At 35.1% G+C, this 22,990-nt stretch overlaps 1 protein-coding gene across 4 annotated transcripts in view; it reads right to left on the minus strand.

Moving 5' to 3' along the window:
• LOC131431038 (basement membrane-specific heparan sulfate proteoglycan core protein) overlaps positions 1-22,990 on the minus strand; it is a 746,275-nt gene that overhangs the window by 268,934 nt on the left and 454,351 nt on the right. For all 4 annotated transcript variants that reach the window (XM_058596469.1, XM_058596470.1, XM_058596473.1 and 1 more), the window contains 2 exons: positions 13,147-13,283; positions 12,977-13,067 (listed from right to left, as the gene is read on the minus strand). In XM_058596469.1, coding sequence (XP_058452452.1) covers positions 12,977-13,067; positions 13,147-13,283 — 228 coding nt within the window. The remainder of the gene's footprint in view (positions 1-12,976; positions 13,068-13,146; positions 13,284-22,990) is intronic.

Genomic DNA, 22,990 nt, shown 5'->3' on the forward strand with positions numbered 1-22,990 from the left:
TTCAACACAAACAGTATTGTTGCGTATGCTGTATGACACGTAGTCTCATCTTGTTAGAACAAAATATTTTCAAACCTTTTAGAAATATTTACTGCTTGACCGGTCTTGATCGTTCCAATAGATCTGAAGATGTACGGAACTTATCATTTGTGTGTCGTTGACAGACTTCTGCTGACTAGTACTCCAAAATTGGACAACTGACCCATTATGTTTAATATAAATTGTCAATACTTCGGAGCAGATGATATTTAAGCTATAAGAGAATATGTTTTAATAAATTCAAAACGTTGTGACTATGCTAGAATTAAATTAGGATAAGAATATTATGTAAAAGTGATGCTACGGCGAAGAAAAACTTATGTAAACTGCCCTAAGAAATAAACGTATTTATGAAAAAAAAAATACTTCGGAGCTTTCTCAGGGTTTATGTCGATACTTGGTTAAAACTGTACTGGTTCAAATTTTATTAACCCTTATTATAGAATTATCGCGTGTAAATTGTAAAAATCACTTTGAGCTTTCAGTGACTGAAGACTTAAATAGTCATACCACCTCTTAACGGAACGAAACGAAAACAAAAAGTCAACGTAAACTTTTAATTGAGAGGGGTGGATATTTGAAAATTCTACGAATGCCAACGAAGGTATCATTTTTTTTCGCGGTTTATGGACGGTCTTAAATAGGAAGCGGGAGGTCAGACATTGTTGCCTTTGTGCCAAACACTGTCAAATGCTATTTCTATGTCTAGAAAAGTGACTCAAGTGGATAAAACACAAGATTGATGAACAGTTAGATGTACCAGGCGAAATCCGAACTGCTTTGGTAAAAGAAAACAGACATTTTCTTTCTATTTTTTTTTTTCAAACAGTTTACATATAGAAGAAAATATACTAATTGGTCGATAACTGGATGTTAATGATGGCTTGTTATTGGTTTTGAGAATAGGAATAACTTTAGCATTTTACCATCTCTTACTAACGGAATCTAATACAAAACACCTGTTGAAAATCAGGACGAAGAGTCACAAGGCAAAACCTGGAAGATGTTCAATAAGAATATTAAAAATTCCATCAGTACCAAGAGCCTTCATGTTTTAAGTTTCCTAGTGATTGCTAAAATTTCTTCTAAATTTGTCTCAGTAATATCATGTTGCAACAATTCTGGAGTTGAAATATGATCACATCTCAGTGACACATCGTTTTCAATTGAACTCACAACGTTCAAATGTAAATTTTGAAAACTCTCGAACTGCTGAGCAAGCTTTTAAGCTTTTTCGTCGTTTGTAAGAAGTATCTTAAAAAGCTTAGAAAATTTTCAAAAAAAACTTAGAATATAGCTTAATTTGTTCAACTTCTTTAGAGAAACTCCCATTTTCATCACGAAAACCTCGATATTGTCTTCGATGAACATTTTTCAAACGAATGAGTAGCTCAAGCTTGTAGTCGATAATAGTAGAATTGAGTTTAGTTTGAACTTTGGGGACTAAAAGATTCCTAGCTTCAATTATGTAATGATTCGAATAATCTATTGCTCGATGTAAGCAGATGTAATTTTCAGTTTGACGTTTGGTTAAAAAATGTTTCTGTCACAATAGCAATATGAATTGAGAACTTTGAGAAAATCATAAAACTCATCTTCACTCGATTTTAAAGATTGAGCATTCCAATTTTAAAATTCATAATAATGTTGATCATTTGGAAAACTGTAGGTAAATCATTTTATTTTCCGTTATTTCGCCTAAATCACCTTCGTTGAAAGAAGCGCGTGTTGAGGGATTAGTCCTAGGTAGATTGTGATGATGTTGATGATGATAATGATGATGATGATGATGATGATGATGATGATGATGATTGGTTGTTTGCCTGTCACGCCAGCGTAACTGACATCAGATGAAGAAGATAACCTGGAGTATTTATCTGTCTATAGATTGTTTTATTAGAAAAAGATTTTATTACATTGGAAAATTTAAGTGCATTAGGCGACTTAGGCGTGGCAGTAGATTGTGATTGCTGAATCCCATGTATATTCTGTAATTTAAAGTCGTTGAATTGACTCTTTGTTTAAGCGAACGAACGTTTAAACTTTTTCTCCTGACAAAAAGTCTTGGCATTACATTCCTTTTGTGGAATTTGGCTTTTCTGTTTCAACAGACTTCGCAGCCGATTCTTAGTGTACAGAATCATTGCATGGTTAGTACTATGGATCCTACTGACACTAAGAATCCTTTCAGGTCGGGGCTCGAACATACGACAACTGGCTTGTAAGACCAGCGTCCTATGCATTGAACCGCCAACCCGGAACAATTTTCTCCTGACAGGACATTTAAAAAAAATTAGACTACATCATGAAAATTTATCAGTAGCTTTATTCAGACAAACGTCATTTAATGCGAATTACCTAAATTCAAACACCGTATATGTTTCTGACATTTTCTTGTGCTATGACCCATGCCCCGGAAACTGAAAATTAAGTTATGTTTGCAGTGCCGTTATAAAATTTAAAATATACCCAACGAAATTTAAAGTACATTGCAGATTGCGGCTTAGTAATGCCATTCGCTTTAGTTTTCTCATAAGTATTACTTGGGAAGGGGCAAATCCGAGCAATTCCTTTAAGTCATTTTTAATTTCATCAGTACAGTCATTTGATAAGAATAAACATAAACATTAATAATTATAAATAAATAAAAATATGAAAAATGGGCGGAATGCTTTGAATTCGGAGATCATCATTGTCACTGGAGGCATATGTTGTTGTTTTTTCCCAGAACGAGAAGTGTTTATTTTAGGGATTTTTAGAAATTTTTTTTATGCTGCTACAATCAGATTCAGGAGGAATATCGTAAATGCCCTTAGACGGCATAGGATAAACGGAAGTCCTTCCGTTGTATTTTATTTTTGCAACTAGATTCTGAAAGATCGGTCATGTTGTTAGAAGGGTTTAAATTAACGGTTAGGGAGTCCTTCAGTTTTATTTTGTTTTTAACTTTGAGTTTGTTACCTTTCGTGTTGAGCATAGGCATTTTCGAAGGATACAAACAAATTAGGCTAAATTAGTCTTGGAATTGAATAAACCTTGAGAAAGACTGGTTTGTTCGAAGAATGAATGATCTTTGGATAAATAACCTAATAATTTTTAGTCTTGAAAAAGACTGTTTGTGATTCAGGTAGCCTTGAAAAAGCTAAAGCCTTGAATCGATGTAACTCTAGGTAGCCCGAAAATTTTCCAGGAATTTAGGAAAACCATAAAAAACATTCACATATAAAATATTCCATGTTGAAGTATTTTAAAGCAGGGGATGCGCACTGCACATAGGCGATTCTTTAATGTGATTTGTTTTTTCCAACTGCTGCCATGACATCTCGAAAAGCATTTGATTGTTTCTGCTCTAATTTATGCATCATCTTCAGCGCATAGTCAACATCATGTTAAACAAAAAGAAATATCATATTAAAGCTAAAAAAGTTAGCTTGAAGACTAACTTTTCAATCGAGGTCTGGAAGGACGAGTGTCATATACCATTTGGTTCAGCTCGACTAAATGAGTAAGGGCCTATATGTTTGTTTATGTATGTATGTGTATACACTTATGTATGTAGCAGAAATTTGCATTACCTCAAACTTAGATTAAATTGAAAGATCTTATAGTCTCACAGCCTGCTATTTAATTTTATCTGCATCCGACTTCCGGTTCCGGAAATACAGATAAAATGTCCAATTTAATGGAAATTGAAATTGTTGAATCAATTTTCGTAAACTAGGATTCAATGAAAAGATCTTTTAGTTCTTTAAAAAAATTCTGATTTTCATAAGGATCCGACCGTGGTCATGCATGGTGAAGAAACCAAAACTGCGGTTCAGCGACGAATGTCTGTTAGCGGTGTTTGAATTTGATTGAGCACGGTGCTCAGATTCAATAAAATCCTACACACTTTACGGGATCTGTGTTTTCATGCTTTAAAAGTTTTATTAATTAAAGTTTGTTTGAAAAGACATGTTTCAGAATTTCACGCTTTGCGTTGTGTATGAAATTTCAACAGCCGGTTGTGTAGTAATACCGGCAATAGAAACAATATGCTGTGATTAGTGTTGAACTCAATAGAACATATCACTACTAATGAGCAACAGATGGAGAGAAAACATGAAAATGCATGAAACAGCGCATCTATATCGGAAAGGATAAGGGTAAAGTTTTTAGTCCTTACTCTGAGCGATACTTTTCCACAAATTCTCTCCGCCTGTTGCTTGTTAGTTGTGATGTGTACAAAATTCTTTCAATTGGTTTAATCGAAATTCAAACAATTGCGAAATTTTCAAAACAGTTTTGAAAACTATTTGAACTGGTGCGTCTTGCTAATTGATGATTGCAAAAACTTACTACGCATATGACACTCTCAGGTCTCCGGTTCCGCAAACAGTTATTGAAATACTCAAGTATGAAACTTACATGTTCGATTTCTCATGAAATGTTAATAAGAAAGGCACCATCACACCAATTGATGGATTATAACAGTTTTTTGATATTCAGTAAAAACCATTCAAGCAAAGAGGTTGTGTTTCGATTTTACTGGCTCGTGAGTTAACGGCTGCAGGTAGTTAAAATTGCTGGTGCTAATCGCCAAGGCAATATTCGGGGCGTTTCTCGACTGGAAAGTTAGCAACGAAGGCCATCCCGTCCATACGCACAGAGGAGTAGAGACACAGAGGTGCGAGCGCATAGAAGTGACGAGTCACAGAGGTGCCATCGCATCAAGGTGCGAAGACGAAGGGGTGCAAAGGCACAGAGGTGCTAAAGCAACCCAGTGCTGATCTATCAGGTACCAGAATGTGTACGCTGCGTAGGATCGAAAGAGACGACATATATAGTGCGGTGCTAGACTGCAAGCATGACATTTGATCGCCACCAAGAGCAATAGCACTGTACCTGTGGTCAGGTACAGGCATCACACCAAGTTCAGTGGTGACTGTAGTAAAACGGAGCTCTGGGTTGAAAAATATAGTTTCGATGGTTTTCTCAGTGCCCTGTGGGAAATAAACTCGAGCAGGTCTGTATGGTAACCCTCAGGCGAATGTGCAGGTAGTGTTGGTGAAAGATTGTACATGTGGATTACCTGCTAAAGGGAGAGAGAGTTCGCCTCGGTATGAGTGACACCGAACACTCGTTGTGGACAGATTCCTAGCTTACTGCTCTATTCTGCAACAAGGACTACACAGTTTCCATATTAAAATCTAGGTTTAAACTTGAAAAATTGGTGTACCATCTATGTTCCGTATTATCGATCCCAAATCGGTGGGACACGTTTTGAAAATCAACCATTCTTTTAAATATTCATATAATTCTGCTGATATCTATGAATTTTAATAAAATCGGTAAGGTAGAGTCTGTGTAGCAAAAAAATACGGTCTATATGGCAACTTTGAAAGATAGTTCAACAGAAAACAGGAGATAAATTTGTACCCAGAGAGAGGGCTGAAATTGAGATTCTGTTTAATTATGTTAGCAAATGTTAGCACGATTGTACGCGTTGCGTTACAGGAGCAAATTGGTCGACGGGCAGCAATGGCGACAAAACGGCACGACAGCGACCACAACGACGGCAGAGCAACTGAGATAGCAGAAAAAGATACCAAAAGACTGCCAATTGGAAATCGTTGGATAAGCTTCACGTCGTTCTTTACGATAGAAGAACAGAGACAACAGCAACAAGGTAGATATAATTTAATTTAATTTTTTATTTCTCTTATAACTGAAATTGTAATGTAATGGATGGAAGATCATCCGAATCCTATTCCGGATACTAGTGAGAGGTTAAATACTCCAAGGGCTAAACATTATCCAGAGGGTACCACTGGGTCATGGATAGTCTATTTTCGAAAAAAAGAAAAGGTATTAAATTTGATGCAAATTACAAAGGATTTGACATCAAATTTCTCTGAAGTTGTAGAAATCTTTAAAGTTAATAGAGATAAAATTCGAGTTGTTGTTAACGATTTGAAAGAGGCAAACGAAATTGTAAACTGTAAATTATTTGCTATTGAATATCGAGTTTACTTTCCGTCGAAGGAGGTGGAAATTGACGGTGTTGTGACTGACGCACCTCTGACAGCCGATGATTTACTTAAAAATGGAGTTGGTCGTTTCAAAAACTCCATGCTTGAGGGAGTTAAGATACTCGAGTGCAAACAAATTTACTCAGCATCTGTTGTCGATGGAAATAAGTCTTATCGTCCCTCGGATTCATTTCAAGTATCATTTGCCGGATCTAGCCATGTCTAGTCCCCCCTCTGGAAGTCCCCCCCCCTCCCAATTACCAAAAAAAGACACCTAAAATTACACCCACAAAAAACCCCGTGTTCAATCAAAAAACCACATTTACAAACAACAACTGTGCCTCCTGGTTTGTCAAATTCACAAACCAACCCAGGAACTAGCACAAGACAAGACAATAATCCAGTGGGATCCGTTTCACACTCACCAACAGGATTACTGATGTTTTCAGAAATTTTAGATGGGTTTTTGCATCATTTAATATTCCTGAACCTCTAAAGACCATCATAACGGCATTCCTTCCAATAGCTAGAACTTGTATGAAACAGCTCAATGGCCAGTTCTCTCAGGTTTTGTATCATTTTATGAATAATTTATCAGCCGCCGCAAATGAATCAATCACTGTCCTGCAGTGGAATTGTCGAAGCGTCATGCCAAAACTTGATTCATTTAAAGTTTTGTCACATAGTCAAAAATGTGATGTATTTGCTTTGTGCGAAACATGGCCTACATCAAACATAGCCTTAATTTTAATGATTTTAACATTATATGTCTCGATAAAGACGCTCCGTATGGCGGAGTGCTTTTAGGAATAAGGAAATGTTATTCCTTTTATAGATTAAACATTACTTCAATTTCTAGTATACAAGTGATTGCTTGTCAAATAAACATTAAATGAAAGGACATTTGCATTGCTTCGGAATAACTACTTAGAATTACTCAGAAGAAAACTAAGTACAAGAGCATACTTCGGTCCAAGAAATGTAGCTATTGGAGACATTTTGTTGAAGGTTTGTCAAGAGAAACTTCAATGAGCACTCTTTGTAACACGACTAGACGAATGAGGAATCGTAACGTAACGTGATTTTGCGAGGAAAGTTTGTCCAGATCCTGTTCCTACGCATAGCATTATTAGGGAGTCTTCTCCAAATAATGGTACCATCGATAGCCCCTTTTCAATGATTCAATGATTTCAATTTTCCATAGCACTCAACAGGTTGGTTGGTGAAGAATCTGTTCGACCTTGCAAAAAGACGGAATTGTTCAACAAGTTTCTTGAGCAAAATACTATCCCACCTGACTGGAGGCAAGTGAAGGTTATCGCCATTCAAAAGCCGGGGAAACGAGCTTCCAATCACAACTCATATAGACCCATTGCAATGTTATCCTGCATCAGAAAATAGTTCGAAAAAATTATTCTTCGACGTCTCGACACTTGCGTCGAGACAAACGGTTTGTTGTCAGATACTCAGTTTGGCTTCCGTAGAAATAAAGGGACAATGCATTTCATTACTTTCGTCTGATTTTCAAATTGCCTTCGCTCAAAAACAACAAATGGCATCTGTATTTTTAGACATTAAAGGAGCATTTGATTCAGTTTCCATTGATGTTCTTTTGGACAAGCTCCATCAACATGGACTTCTCGCGATTATAAATAATTATTTGCACAACATTTTGTCAGAGAAATGTATGTATTTTTCACATTGCGATTTTCAGAATTAGCTACATGGGGTATCGGCAAGGCCCATGCTTCAGTCCGCTCCTCTATAATTTTTACGTGAATGACATTGACAGCTGTCCAGTAACCTCATGTACACTAAGACAATTGGCAGATGATGGCGTGGTTACTGGACCCAAAGCTATTGATCTGCAAGATACCTTAGATAACTTGTCCGTTTGGGCTGTTCATCTGGGTATCGAATTCTCTGCGGAGAAAACAGAGCTGGTCGTCTTTTTAAGATATGATGGGAAAAATGATAGAACAAGTTTTGACTTTCAAATACCTCGGGGTGTGGTTTGATTCCAAATGCACGTGGGGAGGACACATTAGGTATCTGATAACAAAATGCCAACAAAGAGTAAATTTTTTTCGAACAATAACAGGATATTGGTGGGGTGTTCATCCGGAAGATCTAATAAAATTGTATCAGACAACGATACTTTCAGTGATGGAAAATGGATACGTTTGCTTTCGTTCCGCTGCAAACTTTCATATTATCAAACTGGAACGAATTCAGCATCGCTGTTTGCGAATTGCTGTAGGCTGCATGCATTCGACACATACAATGAGTCTTCAAGTTCTGGCGGGATTTCTTCCATTGAAAGATCGTTTTTGGGAGCTTTCATCGCGAATGCTAATAAGATGTGAGGTATCCAATCCCCCGGTTATTAATAACTTCGAAAGGCTAGTTGAGCTTGTATCTCAAACAAGATTCATGACAGTACATTTTAACCATATGTCACAGGAAATCGACCCTTCAAGATATTTGCCTATCCGTGACAGCCTCCTAAATGTCCCTGACTCAACTTTATTTTTCGACACATCAATGTAGTGTGAAGTGCTTGGAATCCCGAAACACCTACGCTCGATGAAAATTCCAAAAATATTTACAAGTAAGTTTAGGCATATTGACTCTGAGAATATATTTTACACGGACGAATCACGAATTGAAGAGGCTACTGGGTTTGGTATATTCAACAATAATGTTTCGGCTTCATTTAGGCTATAAGAATCTGCATCTGTTTTTATAGCAGAGTTAGCAGTAGTTCATTATAGTTTGAGTGTAATCGTCACATTATCTCCAAACCATTTTTTTCTCTTCACAGATAGTCTGAGTGCAATTGAAGCCATTCGCTTAAACGCTACTGGCAAAAATGAATTATTTTTCCTCGGGCAAAATAAAACAGTGCCTGAACGACATATTGAATAATAATTATCAAATCACAATAGTTTGGGTCCCGGCTCATTGCTCCGTTCCAGGCAATGAAAGAGCCGAAAGCTCAGCCAAACGTCGTGCTATTGAGGGTGAAATTCATGAGAGAATTGTATAGCGCGTCCCGCCAAAGAACACTAGCCAGCTGGCAAGCCTCTTGGTATAAAGATGATCTGCGACGGTGGATGCACTCAATTATTCCTAAAATATCGACGAAGGCATGGTTCAGGGGACTGGATGTGAGTAGGGACTTCGCTCGGGTGATGTCAAGACTCATGTCCAATCACTACACATTAGATGCACATCTCCTTCGAATTGGACTTTCCGAGACTAATAATTGTGCCTGTGACGAAGGTTATCGCAATATTGATTATGTCGTTTGGACATGCGTGGAGTATCGTGATGTCAGATCTCAACCAATAAATTTCTTGCGTACTCAAGGTAGACTATCCAACGTCCCAGTTCGCGACATTCTTGTTTGTCGTGACCTTCATTACATGAAACTTTCTTTATGATTTCATTAAGTCCATTGGAGTTCCAATTTAAATTTTATGTTATGTTAGATTGTTTCTCTCTTCCATGAATTCAACCAATAGCCAACTATATGATATTGAATAAAATACTAATATGATATTCGAAATGTTTTAGTTTTAAAGTGCTATGTATTGTTGATGCCACGCGAAGGAAAACTGCCTATGAAATAATCGTATTTATGAAAAAAAAAACAGTTTTTTGATTATCACTTATATAGACAGAAAAACAAGGGATACAATTGAACTTTTTTCTCCGAATCCTTAAAAAAATATCCAATCATATTTCTTCTTTGTTTTAGGTCCGAGCAGAGTCTCAAGTAACGCGAATAAAATGCACGGAACGACCGAAATTAGCTCTGTGCCTAATTCGCATTACTGTTTTTGAATTAGTTGATTTTAACAACAAAATTTCCAAAATAACTATGAAATTAGTTAAAATTGAGAATTTACTTTGCTGGAAAAAACTCTTATTTTTAGAGAATTTGTTTAGTTGGCGAATATCCTGGACAAAAACCAGCAATATTTCAATCCAACACGATATTCTCATTGACAACTAATTTGTTATTAAAATCAGAAAATTTGTTTCTATTTTCTATCACCACCAGTACTGAAGGACAGCACAAAGAACACAAAAATGAAATTGGTTTAATTAACAAGTTTATTAGCCAAAAACCCATGAGAAGTGTCAAAGTCAAACAATCCATTAAAATGCTAAAAAGGACAGTCTTGTTGAAACTACTTGCAAACTGTTTTGAGGTTTATCGCATGTGATACGATATATCCATATAAAAATTTCTGATTCGATTTGTAAAAATGACGTAAACTCTTAGTGGAAAGTGTATTTATTCAGAATTTGTGCGCATTTGAAGCGATTGTGCGAAATAATGTTTTTACGCGGAACAGTGAAGTGAGTTTCGAATGTTGCACTCTAATTGTATATGTCAAATGATGTTTTTTCTATCTTCCAACCTTCCGGGCGACGCCGTCTGGTGTATTACTTGTATTCGGTTTTTGTTTTCCGAGTGCTCAAAGTTTTCAGTGAGAGAGTCGATTTCGCGAAGTCGAATGAAGAAAGCAGCGATTTAGAAGAAAAATTTTCAAAAAGAAGTTTATGTTTCGCTTATGTCTTTTTCTCCAATACAACATCGTATTTATACCTGCCAATATAGAAAAGACTACCGCGACTGAAATATTTTTCGGTAGTAGTGTGCCATCTAGTGGCTAGTAGTCATTACGATGTTAACGTTTTTTCGGTGACAGTGCGCCACATAGCTGTAAATTGCCGAAGCCAATTCAACCATTTATGTTGGTTGAAAACAACGTTTTATTTCTCTAATTCAACTAAAAATTTAGTTCAATGGAAATGAAGTGTGCCTTAGCTAAAAAATGACAGTACGTTGAATTGGTGAATTCAATTAAAAAAATAGCCATTTCAACAAATATGATTACAATTTTATGATAAAAATTTCAGTTGTGTGACATAATCTCAAATAGTTCAAAATTAAACTTTTCTGAAATGTTTGGTATAAACGAGTATCAAAGAGGATAATTCATAAGGTGCGTTTGCCTTTCTCGTATTTTGAAAGCTCATAGCTCAGTGATCTGTAGAAGGATTTATATAATCTAACTACCAATAGAATCGAACATTTTCAACTTGAACGTGTATTGCAACAACATTGAAGTTTTTCAATAGTACACTATTGAAAAAGCTGTTTGATTTAACCCATGACAGCACCAGCCAATCAGACCGCGAGATGTCTGCATCTATACAAGAGCATCCATATAAAAGTTGAGTGGTTCATTTTTCCTACCATTTGCTGAGCAACTGTTCCCGAAACAAGACAAACGAGAGCAACATCGAGGACCTGTCGTCTCACTGTTTCCCGTTCTGCGAACAAGAAAAGAAATTTTGGCAAGGGGGCTGTCCGTACACTGCTGCCAGTAGCAGGTATAAAATGAAATTTGATGTCAGAAATAGCGTCTTTTGGGTTAAAGCAGCTACTCTGAACGCGCACGAGACACCGTCAGCACGATGACACCGAAAAACGGTAGAAAGGCAGCCAAAAAGTCCAGCAAGGCCCATTCCAAGCACTTTTCAGTGCTAAAGATCATCCTAAAGAACTAGTTGAATTTTGTCGCTTTCCTACCATTTTCTGAGCAACTGTTACCGAAGCAAGACACACGCGAGAACCATTTCAGATTTCAATATTTCCTATCAAAAGATTCATCAAGATGGAAATTAAAATAATTTGTGCCGTCACTAACGCATTCAATTACGAACGGTAATGCGAAAGTGGAAATGATGATGTTTAATACATCTTTATACTAGTATGGGGTCGTGTGAAAATATGCCATGCGAAACAGGGTTGCCATATATACAGTTTATTCTTTATAATAATAATAATAATTACTACTATTATTATTATTATTATTATTATTATTATTATTATTATTATTATTATTATTATTATTATTATTATTATTATTATTATTATTATTATTATTATTATTATTATTATTATTATTATTATTATTATTATTATTATTATTATTATTATTATTATTATTATTATTATTATTATTATTATTATCATTAATATTTTTAAAATTACTCTTGCATACCGAAGATCGTCTATACATTTCAGACCATGCCATCGCAATTGTCACGTACTGAATTTTCGAGAAGAATCAGATATCTTCGAACTTCATAGCTTCAATAAAAATAAACTACAAATTTGTCGTACCTAGCCTTCCATATTAGCATATTATAAAGGAATAGTTTCAAGATTGGAATATAGAATTTGGTTGTAGAAAAGTAGCTGTTTAATGTAAATAATCTGTACTTTAATGTGGGTGCATCGCTTCAGACTCTATTAGTGAAATTAGCACAATTCATACAATCTATCAACTAAGTGATATTCGTAAAAGTGATGGGAGTGTGCCAGTTTTTTCGTATTCACGACATCCAGTTATGTCTCTGACATTACCCACCCGCCTTTTTTATTTAAGAAAATCAAAATAGACGAAACCACGGCATCAGTGGTGCACCTCTTCTTTTATATTCGATCTTGTTTACCTCCAAAAATATTATTATAGATTGTTCAATATATCTTTTTGAATACATAAAAGATATGAAATGCAAAAATTAATAAAAGCAAGTTATTTTTTTTAAATAGCACTAGAAAACGATCGTCACCCTTGAGGTAGAAAATTGTTTAAAAAATCGCTTGAAAACTGCATAGCTCCGAAAATTCGATCAAAATAAATGCATGAGTTTGGAAATTCACGTACAAATAAAACCAGATAAAAAGACCTCATTGTATGGTACAGTAAATATTATGAAATGATTTCAACTTAAAATGATACATGAATGACAAAATTATAGATGTACGTGGAATAGATTATACATAAGACGACACAAACACTCAAAATCAGAATGAAAATAAGCCTTTGTAAACTTACCACAACCTAATTCGTCGCCGCCATCCACGCAATCGTTTATGCCATTGCATATTCTATCTTTAAGAATACATTCGTTATCCGAACAGGTAAACTAATAAAAACAAAATAAACAGAAACAGATTGAAATAATATTACATGGTTGTTTGATGATGACTATATAAAATTTAAACCTCATGATCTTCTGAGCAATTTCGAGAGCAATTACTTTCATCCGAACCATCCGAACAATCTTGAACACTATTGCAAACGTATGATTTATCTATACAATAGCCATTCTGACACATAAACTGATTCGATGTGCAGGTTTCTGCAAAAGAAAGAAAACAAATATAATAACAAAAAAGTAAAATAATGCATTCCTGAAGTGAATTTACGTATAAATATAATCACTAAATGATTGGAATGAACTACATGACAGTATAAAATTATTCCTTACTTTTACTTCATGAAACGAAAAGTTCCGAGCCACAGAATAGACTCTTTTGTTATTGGGCCTACAGACGACCCAATACTAAATTTCTAGTTTTCATCAAGTTTTTATATATTTCCAAACTTGAAAAGGTCTCCATTTCATTTGCTCCAATGTTAAATACAGCAGTTTAAAAATGATCTGTTATTGAACTAGTTTTGCTCATAATTTCGGTTCAGAAAACGCTACCTGAATGCGCTAGTCATCAAAAAATTGGTTTCAACAAACTCTAAAAGATATTCAAAGACACCAAAAAACTAGAAGTGAAAACTAGAGCAAAAAATCTGATTTTTTAGGAACACCCTAAGTTACTCTATTAAAATAGCTGTAACATTAAAACCGTTAGAGATACTACGATAGTGTTTTTGGCAAAGTTGCTTGATATAAGTTTTCCTACAATTTTGCCGAAGGGTGCAGTCCTCTATCGCAACACATACAGAAAATAATTTTTGCATCACCCTAATAATAAGAACCACCCTAATACCATATGCTTCAAAATATGGCTTATCTTTCACTGATCATTTGTTCTGAAGACATTATAGCTCTAAAGTGTAAGGCTAAGCCACAAATGTTTTTGTCCCCCTAAATTGTGGATCCGGACCACTGTGCATTGATTCCATCGGTCGCACCGTTGTTCTATAGAAATGCAATAGCTATTGTCGCAACGAAAGTCATCCTTGTCGCACTGGGCAGAAATTCACCATTAATCCAATAAATTGAATCAGATGATTTAAATTTTGTGGCCATACATTACCGTTCATCACGTTATCAGTATTCAGAGTGATTAGTTGAAGAAAAATCTGTTCAATCCACCTAGTGGTGTAATGATGCCTTTCTCATATTATTCATTTTCTTCTATATATTCCAGCAGAAATTCCCCAAAATGCTACAACTTAAAAAGTTTAGAAAAGAATTTTGAAGATTTCTGTTGCACATTTCATTAATTCAACCATAAACTTTTTGGTTCATTCAACCATACACTAATATTTGTAATGTATCAGTAGTCGGATTAGGATAAAATTTTGCAAATCATTTATGGGACTATCAATGGTATATTTGGTTACAGACTCTCATGCTCTGCAGACTAGAGAAAATCACCAGCCACCATAAAGAGATTATGAACAAAGTGTTCTTGAAATTGACAGTTTTATACTAAGCACCCTAGTTCCGAGCCCAATGGTTGGATCCGAACGAAAATCGGGATTTTAAGTGGCATTATTTTCACCTTTTTTATGCATATCACCCTGTAATCACGTAACCGGAAGTGGGATCCAAATGAAATTCGGAAACTTTGTAAAGGACCATAAGACCATTCACTTAAAACTGAGTTAGTGAAAATCGGTTAAACCATCTCCGAGACAGGTGGGCGACATTATTTTCTCATTGTTGGTGCATATCACACTCTGTAATTCCGGAACCGGAAATTGGATCAAAATGAATTTTAAGAACTTTGTATGGGATCATAATACCTTTAATTTTAATCCAAGTTTGTGGAAATCGGCTCAGCCATCTCTGAGAAAAGTGAGTGACAATATTTTCATATTTTTGGTGCATTATTCTCACATAATTCATTACATTCCCTGTAATCCTGATCCAAATACGTATGTTTTTAGCCAAAACAGCATGAGACAGAAAGGGGGGGGGGGGGATTGGCTTAAAGAATTTGTTCCGCCTTTCCTAAATGGAAAGGTTATGCAATCACTTGAAAAACCTTCTAGTAAAAATTGATACGGAGGGCCAAGTGTTATGTACAACTCAACTCAGTTCGTCGAGCAAAGCAATTTCTGTGTGTATGTTCTGTATGCTTGTATATGTATATGTGTGTATGTGTCAAATTGTCCCACTAGGTTTTCTCGGAGATGGCTGAGCCGATTTTCACAAACATAGATTCAAATGAAAGATCTCGTGATCTCAAACTGAACTCACAAACATAGATTCAAATGAAAGATCTCGTGATCTCATACGGAACTCTTGAATGTCATACTGATCCAATTTCCAGTTTCGGATTTATAGGCTATGTTGAGTTTGGTATACCGTTACTAAATGTGGCGAAACGAAAACTGAAAAAATCTAAACTAACCCTAAAACTACACCACTCAGTAACTTTAATCAATAAGCGGCAAAACAAACTGATTCCAGCTTTCCTCGTTCCCCTAGTTTCTGGTTCAAGAAGCACCGGAAATAGTGGTGATATATTCCAAAATGGATCTCACTCACTTTTCTCAGCGATTGTGTGACCGATTTCCACAAACTTAGTTTAAAATGAAAGGTTTCATGGTTCGCTACGCAATCCCTGAATTTCATTCGGATCCTACTTCCGGTTCCGGAATTATAAGGTGAAATTTTGCCGATTGTGTGACCGATTTCCACAAACTTAGTTTAAAATGAAAGGTTTCATGGTTCGCTACGGAATCCCTGAATTTCATTCGGATCCTACTTCCGGTTCCGGAATTATAAGGTGAAATTTTATACCGTCACTTAAAGCAGTAAGACAACCGACTCCGGCAATTCTGGATCCAGACTTTCGAACAACGATGGGAGATAATGTGATGTGAAGTGAAGCCACCATTAGTTCAAGGACTTGCCAGTGTATGACTCATTCATTCGCATTCTTTCTATAACTGTTACTAGAAAGCGAACAAAAAGGGTTGGGCGGATATGTAATCAGAGTCACTTACCCGTATTCAGTGGGAATAAAAGATGTTATCCCAACTATAATATCCAGTGCATGGATGGAGCATATCGCTATACATGCTTGAACCCACCTAATGGTTTGTTTGAGAAGGGTGCGTCAGACTCATTTCAAATCTTCAGAGAGAAACAAGTTTCCTTCAAGTGACTTGGGCTATTCACAATCCCTCGTCCAGCCATCAATTCGACCAATGCCCTGATGCTTCCTCCCATTACGTACTCATGATAAATATTTTATAATTGTACAACACAATGTAATACAGTATTATATAATATAATCTAATATAACATGATATAATATAATATAATATAATATAATATAATATAATATAATATAATATAATATAATATAATATAATATAATATAATATAATATAATATAATATAATATAATATAATATAATATAATATAATATAATATAATATAATATAATATGATATAGGATAACATAATTCATTATAGTGCCATGTGCACCATTCCATAAGTTCCTCAGATGCTCTGATGTCCTGATGCTCTCGCTCCAATTGATTTAGTATTGTAAGTAAGTTTATTAAGTAAATTTGTGTGCTCGATTGGTGTCATCCGTCACTCATATCACTCTCTTACAATGCCATCTCTTTCGCGTACATACATACATACATACGACATAAAATATGAAACAAATTACAACACAATTTAAATTAGCAATGATATATGAACTGGTGAAAAAAATGATATCATTGCTGACGAATCGCTATTTGAAAAAAAAATAGCGACAAGGGATGCGGACGAAGTGAGCTCACCACCACCTCTAACAACGATGAGTAATAGTTATATCATAAAAATGGATCTTACTCACTTTTCTTAGAGATGGCAGAACCGATATTCCCAATCTTAGGTTCAAATGAAATCTTTTATGCTCTTATAAAAAATTATGCATTTGTTATGGTTTCAACAATTTGGGGTCTAGAAAAACATCTACTTTATTTATTCTGCTATGATTTGTGGTGTTCTCAAAAATACCTCTTCACCGACTTATTTCTCAATATTTTTCCAAGAAAAAACTATAAAATGTTGTTTGAATGATGATTTGTATTATGAAAAACGTTCGATGATGATGATGATGATGGTCCCACCTCATACCCCTACAAAGGTGTGAGCAGAACGAGTTATCTAAATGATAATTAATATTTTTGCACATATCTTAACCAGTAAACAAAAGAAAACGATCTGATTAATCTAGCAGGTATTGATCCTTCTTCAAAAGAACGACTGACCACAAAATAACATTCAAATATTTCGGATTTACTATCCAGGGTTAATCAAGAAAATTTCCAACCCGGGAAGATCCTTGATCACATCAGGAATCGAACCCGATATCTTTACCAGTATCAAACAGTAATTCACCTGGCCCTTCCCGCCGGACCAGTTCATCGCTACACACATCAGCTACGATGGAGTAACGAGACTGCGGATGAGAAGAGCCAAGCCCAATTCCATCAACAACTGTCGATCCCAATTCCGAGTTTATTTTGTTGAACAATAGTTCTGACAGCAAAAATCGCAAACATACTCTTCTTTCATCATTTAGACCCTACCTTACATAATTCGGACGTAAACATAAAGTCTGTCATCAGCAGATGAGCTATATATTTAGAATCACGTTTTTGCCTTTCTCATATAGAAAGACTATGCAATCGCTGTGAAAGCCGACTTCACAAAAGAGTGTTATATACATTCGACTTAGTTCGTCGAGATCACAAAATGTATGTCTGTGTGCATGTGTGTGTATGTATGTGTGTATGTGACGAATAATGTTACTCAATTTTCCCAGAAATGGTAGAACTGATTTTCCAGGAATGGCAGAACTAAGTTTCGTTTGGATCCGACTTCCGATTCCGGAGTTACAGGGTGATGTGCACCAAAAAAAAGGGAAAAAAAAGTCACCCAAGTTTCTCAAAGAAGACTGAACCGATTCTCACAAACAAACAGATTCAAATGAAAAGTCTTATGGCCTCATACAATTTTCTTAAATTTCATTTGGATCCGACTTCCGGTTCCGGAATTACAAGGAAATATGTGCAAATTTATGAGAAAATGCGCACTAAATTTTCTCGGAAATTTCTTGATTGATTTTTAAAAACTAAGAAGCAAATAAAAGTTATTAAAATCTTCAATTTCATTAGTATTTTTTATGAGCGATGGCGAAATGAGGTGCACATTTTTATAAAACTTTTTGCTAAATTCATCTAGTTGGCAGAACTTGTTAGTTAGAGGATATATAAAACTAATTTGGGACTACTAATCACCGGTTTCTGCTTCTGAAAGCACCGATAATAATAAAGAAAATCTCTTAAAATGGAACTCTCTTCGATTTCTCAGCAACGGTTAAATCTATTGTCACGAATCATGATTCAAATTAAAATTTTCATTATTTTTGAATATGCTGTGCAATTTCATCCTGATCCTACTTCCGGTTCCGAAATTATAGGGCATTTAAATTATCATTCAAAATGACGATGCAAGTCTAGTACGCGACGGTACGTGCGGCTTTGTTCCGTTCGTAATTTGTACTCACTTGTTTGTGTTATTACAAAATCATGATAACGATGCTTTTTCTATAAAAGTACACTTATTGCCTTTCTCATATAGAAAGTTTATGCAATCACTTGAAAAATTGACTACCGAAAATTAGTCCAGAGGACTAACTGTTCTACATCATTCGACACAGTTCATCGAGCTGAGCAATGTATGTTTCTGTGGGTGAATGTGTGTGATTATGAGTCAAATAATGTCACTCATAAACTTAAAAAATCTCATAGTCTCATAGGTTGCTATTAAATTTCATCATGCTTTCATAGGGAAAGTGTGTTTAAAATTGTACACCATCATTTAGGGCGACGATGCAAAAAAGGATAAAATTCTTCTAGATTTGGCTTAAAACTGATTTAATTTGTAGGCTACATTAGTAACGAACCGACTTCGGCTATACAGGTTCCAAATTCCTGTTTCTATAAGTACCAAAAATAGTGGTAAAAAAATCTCAAACGAGACTGACACAATTTTCTCAGATATGATTTGAGCAATTTCTAAAACAGTCTCAAATAAAAGTTCCCATAGTCTCATGGGTTGCTGCTTAATTTCGTCCGGGTCCGACTTCCGGTTTTAGAACTAAAATGTGTTTAATTATTTAGTGCGACGATGCATATAAAAGAAAATTCTTAATAAATTGATGTAACTGTTTACAAATTGAAAAGGTTATATTAATTTAAACCCAACGAAAGTTTCTTATTTTATTCAAGATTAAAAAAAATTCTTCTAATGATATTTTTGAAAACATGAGTAATATGAGAAAGGCATCATTACACCACTAGGTGGATTAAAAAAAGGTTTTTTTTGTGTGACACACAATTATACGCACAATTAATTTTCCGTAATACTCTAATTTTTCGTAATGCTCGGAATACTCGATGAAAACTTTGTTTGGGTCGAAAAACTGTTACCAAGCCAAGAAAAACGTGATTCTATTAGAAAAACCTGTTTTAATCCACCTAGTGGTGTACTGATACCTTTCTCATATCTCACATATACTCATATATTTGTGGTATTCTTGGAAATAATTTTCTTTGATTCTTGAAAAACAAAAATGTTTGTCCATAAACTAGTATAACCAATATAGTGAAACAGTACACAGGTTGGTCGGCCGTCTCTGAGGAAACAAAAAGAAACGGTATCTGGGAACCGGTATTATCGAAGTTGGTTCGAGAAAAGTGACAGAGATTTTTAGTCTATGGCTACAATCTTCGGTCGTTCTTCAAAAACCCAAGAATAAGGAAAGCCAAATAAATGTTTTACCGTCTTCTGACAATGACTGCTGATTAGGATAGTTTGGAGGAAAGTTAAAAAATTGTTTTATTTCTTATTATTTTATTTTGCTTCCGGAATTAGAAAACGAGAACCAGCATAGCCAGAATTGGGTTGTTTGGTTGTTTATTGACAATGGCTACCGATTAGAATTAATTGTATGTGTTTTGTTACCGTCGTGACGGTATCCAATTCTTAACCCTATAATTCCGGAACCGAAAGTCGGATCTGTATGGAATTCGGAAGTTTAGTATAAGACTATGAGGCCTTTGTTGAAATCGGTCACGCCATCTCTGAGAAAAGTGAAGAAGAAATTTGAATTAAGATTTGTTTTCTCTGATCACTCTGTAACTCCGGAACCGGAAGTCGGATCAAAATATAATTCAGGAACTTTGTACAGGAAAATTGTACCTTTCATTTGAATCTAAGTTCGGGAGAATCGGTGAGGCCGTCTCTGAGAAAAGTGAGAGCACTTATTTTCTTTTTTTTTCCCATATCACCCTGTAATTCCGAAACCGGGTGTCGGGTTCTAATAAAATTGTATGTATAATATAATATAATATAATATAATATAATATAATATAATATAATATAATATAATATAATATAATATAATATAATATAATATGATATAGGATAACATAATTCATTATAGTGCCATGTGCACCATTCCATAAGTTCCTCAGATGCTCTGATGTCCTGATGCTCTCGCTCCAATTGATTTAGTATTGTAAGTAAGTTTATTAAGTAAATTTGTGTGCTCGATTGGTGTCATCCGTCACTCATATCACTCTCTTACAATGCCATCACTTTCGCGTACATACATACATACATACGACATAAAATATGAAACAAATTACAACACAATTTAAATTAGCAATGATATATGAACTGGTGAAAAAAATGATATCATTGCTGACGAATCGCTATTTGAAAAAAAAATAGCGACAAGGGATGCGGACGAAGTGAGCTCACCACCACCTCTAACAACGATGAGTAATAGTTATATCATAAAAATGGATCTTACTCACTTTTCTTAGAGATGGCAGAACCGATATTCCCAATCTTAGGTTCAAATGAAATCTTTTATGCTCTTATAAAAAATTATGCATTTGTTATGGTTTCAACAATTTGGGGTCTAGAAAAACATCTACTTTATTTATTCTGCTATGATTTGTGGTGTTCTCAAAAATACCTCTTCACCGACTTATTTCTCAATATTTTTCCAAGAAAAAACTATAAAATGTTGTTTGAATGATGATTTGTATTATGAAAAACGTTCGATGATGATGATGATGATGGTCCCACCTCATACCCCTACAAAGGTGTGAGCAGAACGAGTTATCTAAATGATAATTAATATTTTTGCACATATCTTAACCAGTAAACAAAAGAAAACGATCTGATTAATCTAGCAGGTATTGATCCTTCTTCAAAAGAACGACTGACCACAAAATAACATTCAAATATTTCGGATTTACTATCCAGGGTTAATCAAGAAAATTTCCAACCCGGGAAGATCCTTGATCACATCAGGAATCGAACCCGATATCTTTACCAGTATCAAACAGTAATTCACCTGGCCCTTCCCGCCGGACCAGTTCATCGCTACACACATCAGCTACGATGGAGTAACGAGACTGCGGATGAGAAGAGCCAAGCCCAATTCCATCAACAACTGTCGATCCCAATTCCGAGTTTATTTTGTTGAACAATAGTTCTGACAGCAAAAATCGCAAACATACTCTTCTTTCATCATTTAGACCCTACCTTACATAATTCGGACGTAAACATAAAGTCTGTCATCAGCAGATGAGCTATATATTTAGAATCACGTTTTTGCCTTTCTCATATAGAAAGACTATGCAATCGCTGTGAAAGCCGACTTCACAAAAGAGTGTTATATACATTCGACTTAGTTCGTCGAGATCACAAAATGTATGTCTGTGTGCATGTGTGTGTATGTATGTGTGTATGTGACGAATAATGTTACTCAATTTTCCCAGAAATGGTAGAACTGATTTTCCAGGAATGGCAGAACTAAGTTTCGTTTGGATCCGACTTCCGATTCCGGAGTTACAGGGTGATGTGCACCAAAAAAAAGGGAAAAAAAAGTCACCCAAGTTTCTCAAAGAAGACTGAACCGATTCTCACAAACAAACAGATTCAAATGAAAAGTCTTATGGCCTCATACAATTTTCTTAAATTTCATTTGGATCCGACTTCCGGTTCCGGAATTACAAGGAAATATGTGCAAATTTATGAGAAAATGCGCACTAAATTTTCTCGGAAATTTCTTGATTGATTTTTAAAAACTAAGAAGCAAATAAAAGTTATTAAAATCTTCAATTTCATTAGTATTTTTTATGAGCGATGGCGAAATGAGGTGCACATTTTTATAAAACTTTTTGCTAAATTCATCTAGTTGGCAGAACTTGTTAGTTAGAGGATATATAAAACTAATTTGGGACTACTAATCACCGGTTTCTGCTTCTGAAAGCACCGATAATAATAAAGAAAATCTCTTAAAATGGAACTCTCTTCGATTTCTCAGCAACGGTTAAATCTATTGTCACGAATCATGATTCAAATTAAAATTTTCATTATTTTTGAATATGCTGTGCAATTTCATCCTGATCCTACTTCCGGTTCCGAAATTATAGGGCATTTAAATTATCATTCAAAATGACGATGCAAGTCTAGTACGCGACGGTACGTGCGGCTTTGTTCCGTTCGTAATTTGTACTCACTTGTTTGTGTTATTACAAAATCATGATAACGATGCTTTTTCTATAAAAGTACACTTATTGCCTTTCTCATATAGAAAGTTTATGCAATCACTTGAAAAATTGACTACCGAAAATTAGTCCAGAGGACTAACTGTTCTACATCATTCGACACAGTTCATCGAGCTGAGCAATGTATGTTTCTGTGGGTGAATGTGTGTGATTATGAGTCAAATAATGTCACTCATAAACTTAAAAAATCTCATAGTCTCATAGGTTGCTAT

This window comes from Malaya genurostris, chromosome 2 (assembly GCF_030247185.1).
Source record: "Malaya genurostris strain Urasoe2022 chromosome 2, Malgen_1.1, whole genome shotgun sequence".
Taxonomy (NCBI): Eukaryota; Metazoa; Arthropoda; class Insecta; order Diptera; family Culicidae; genus Malaya; species Malaya genurostris.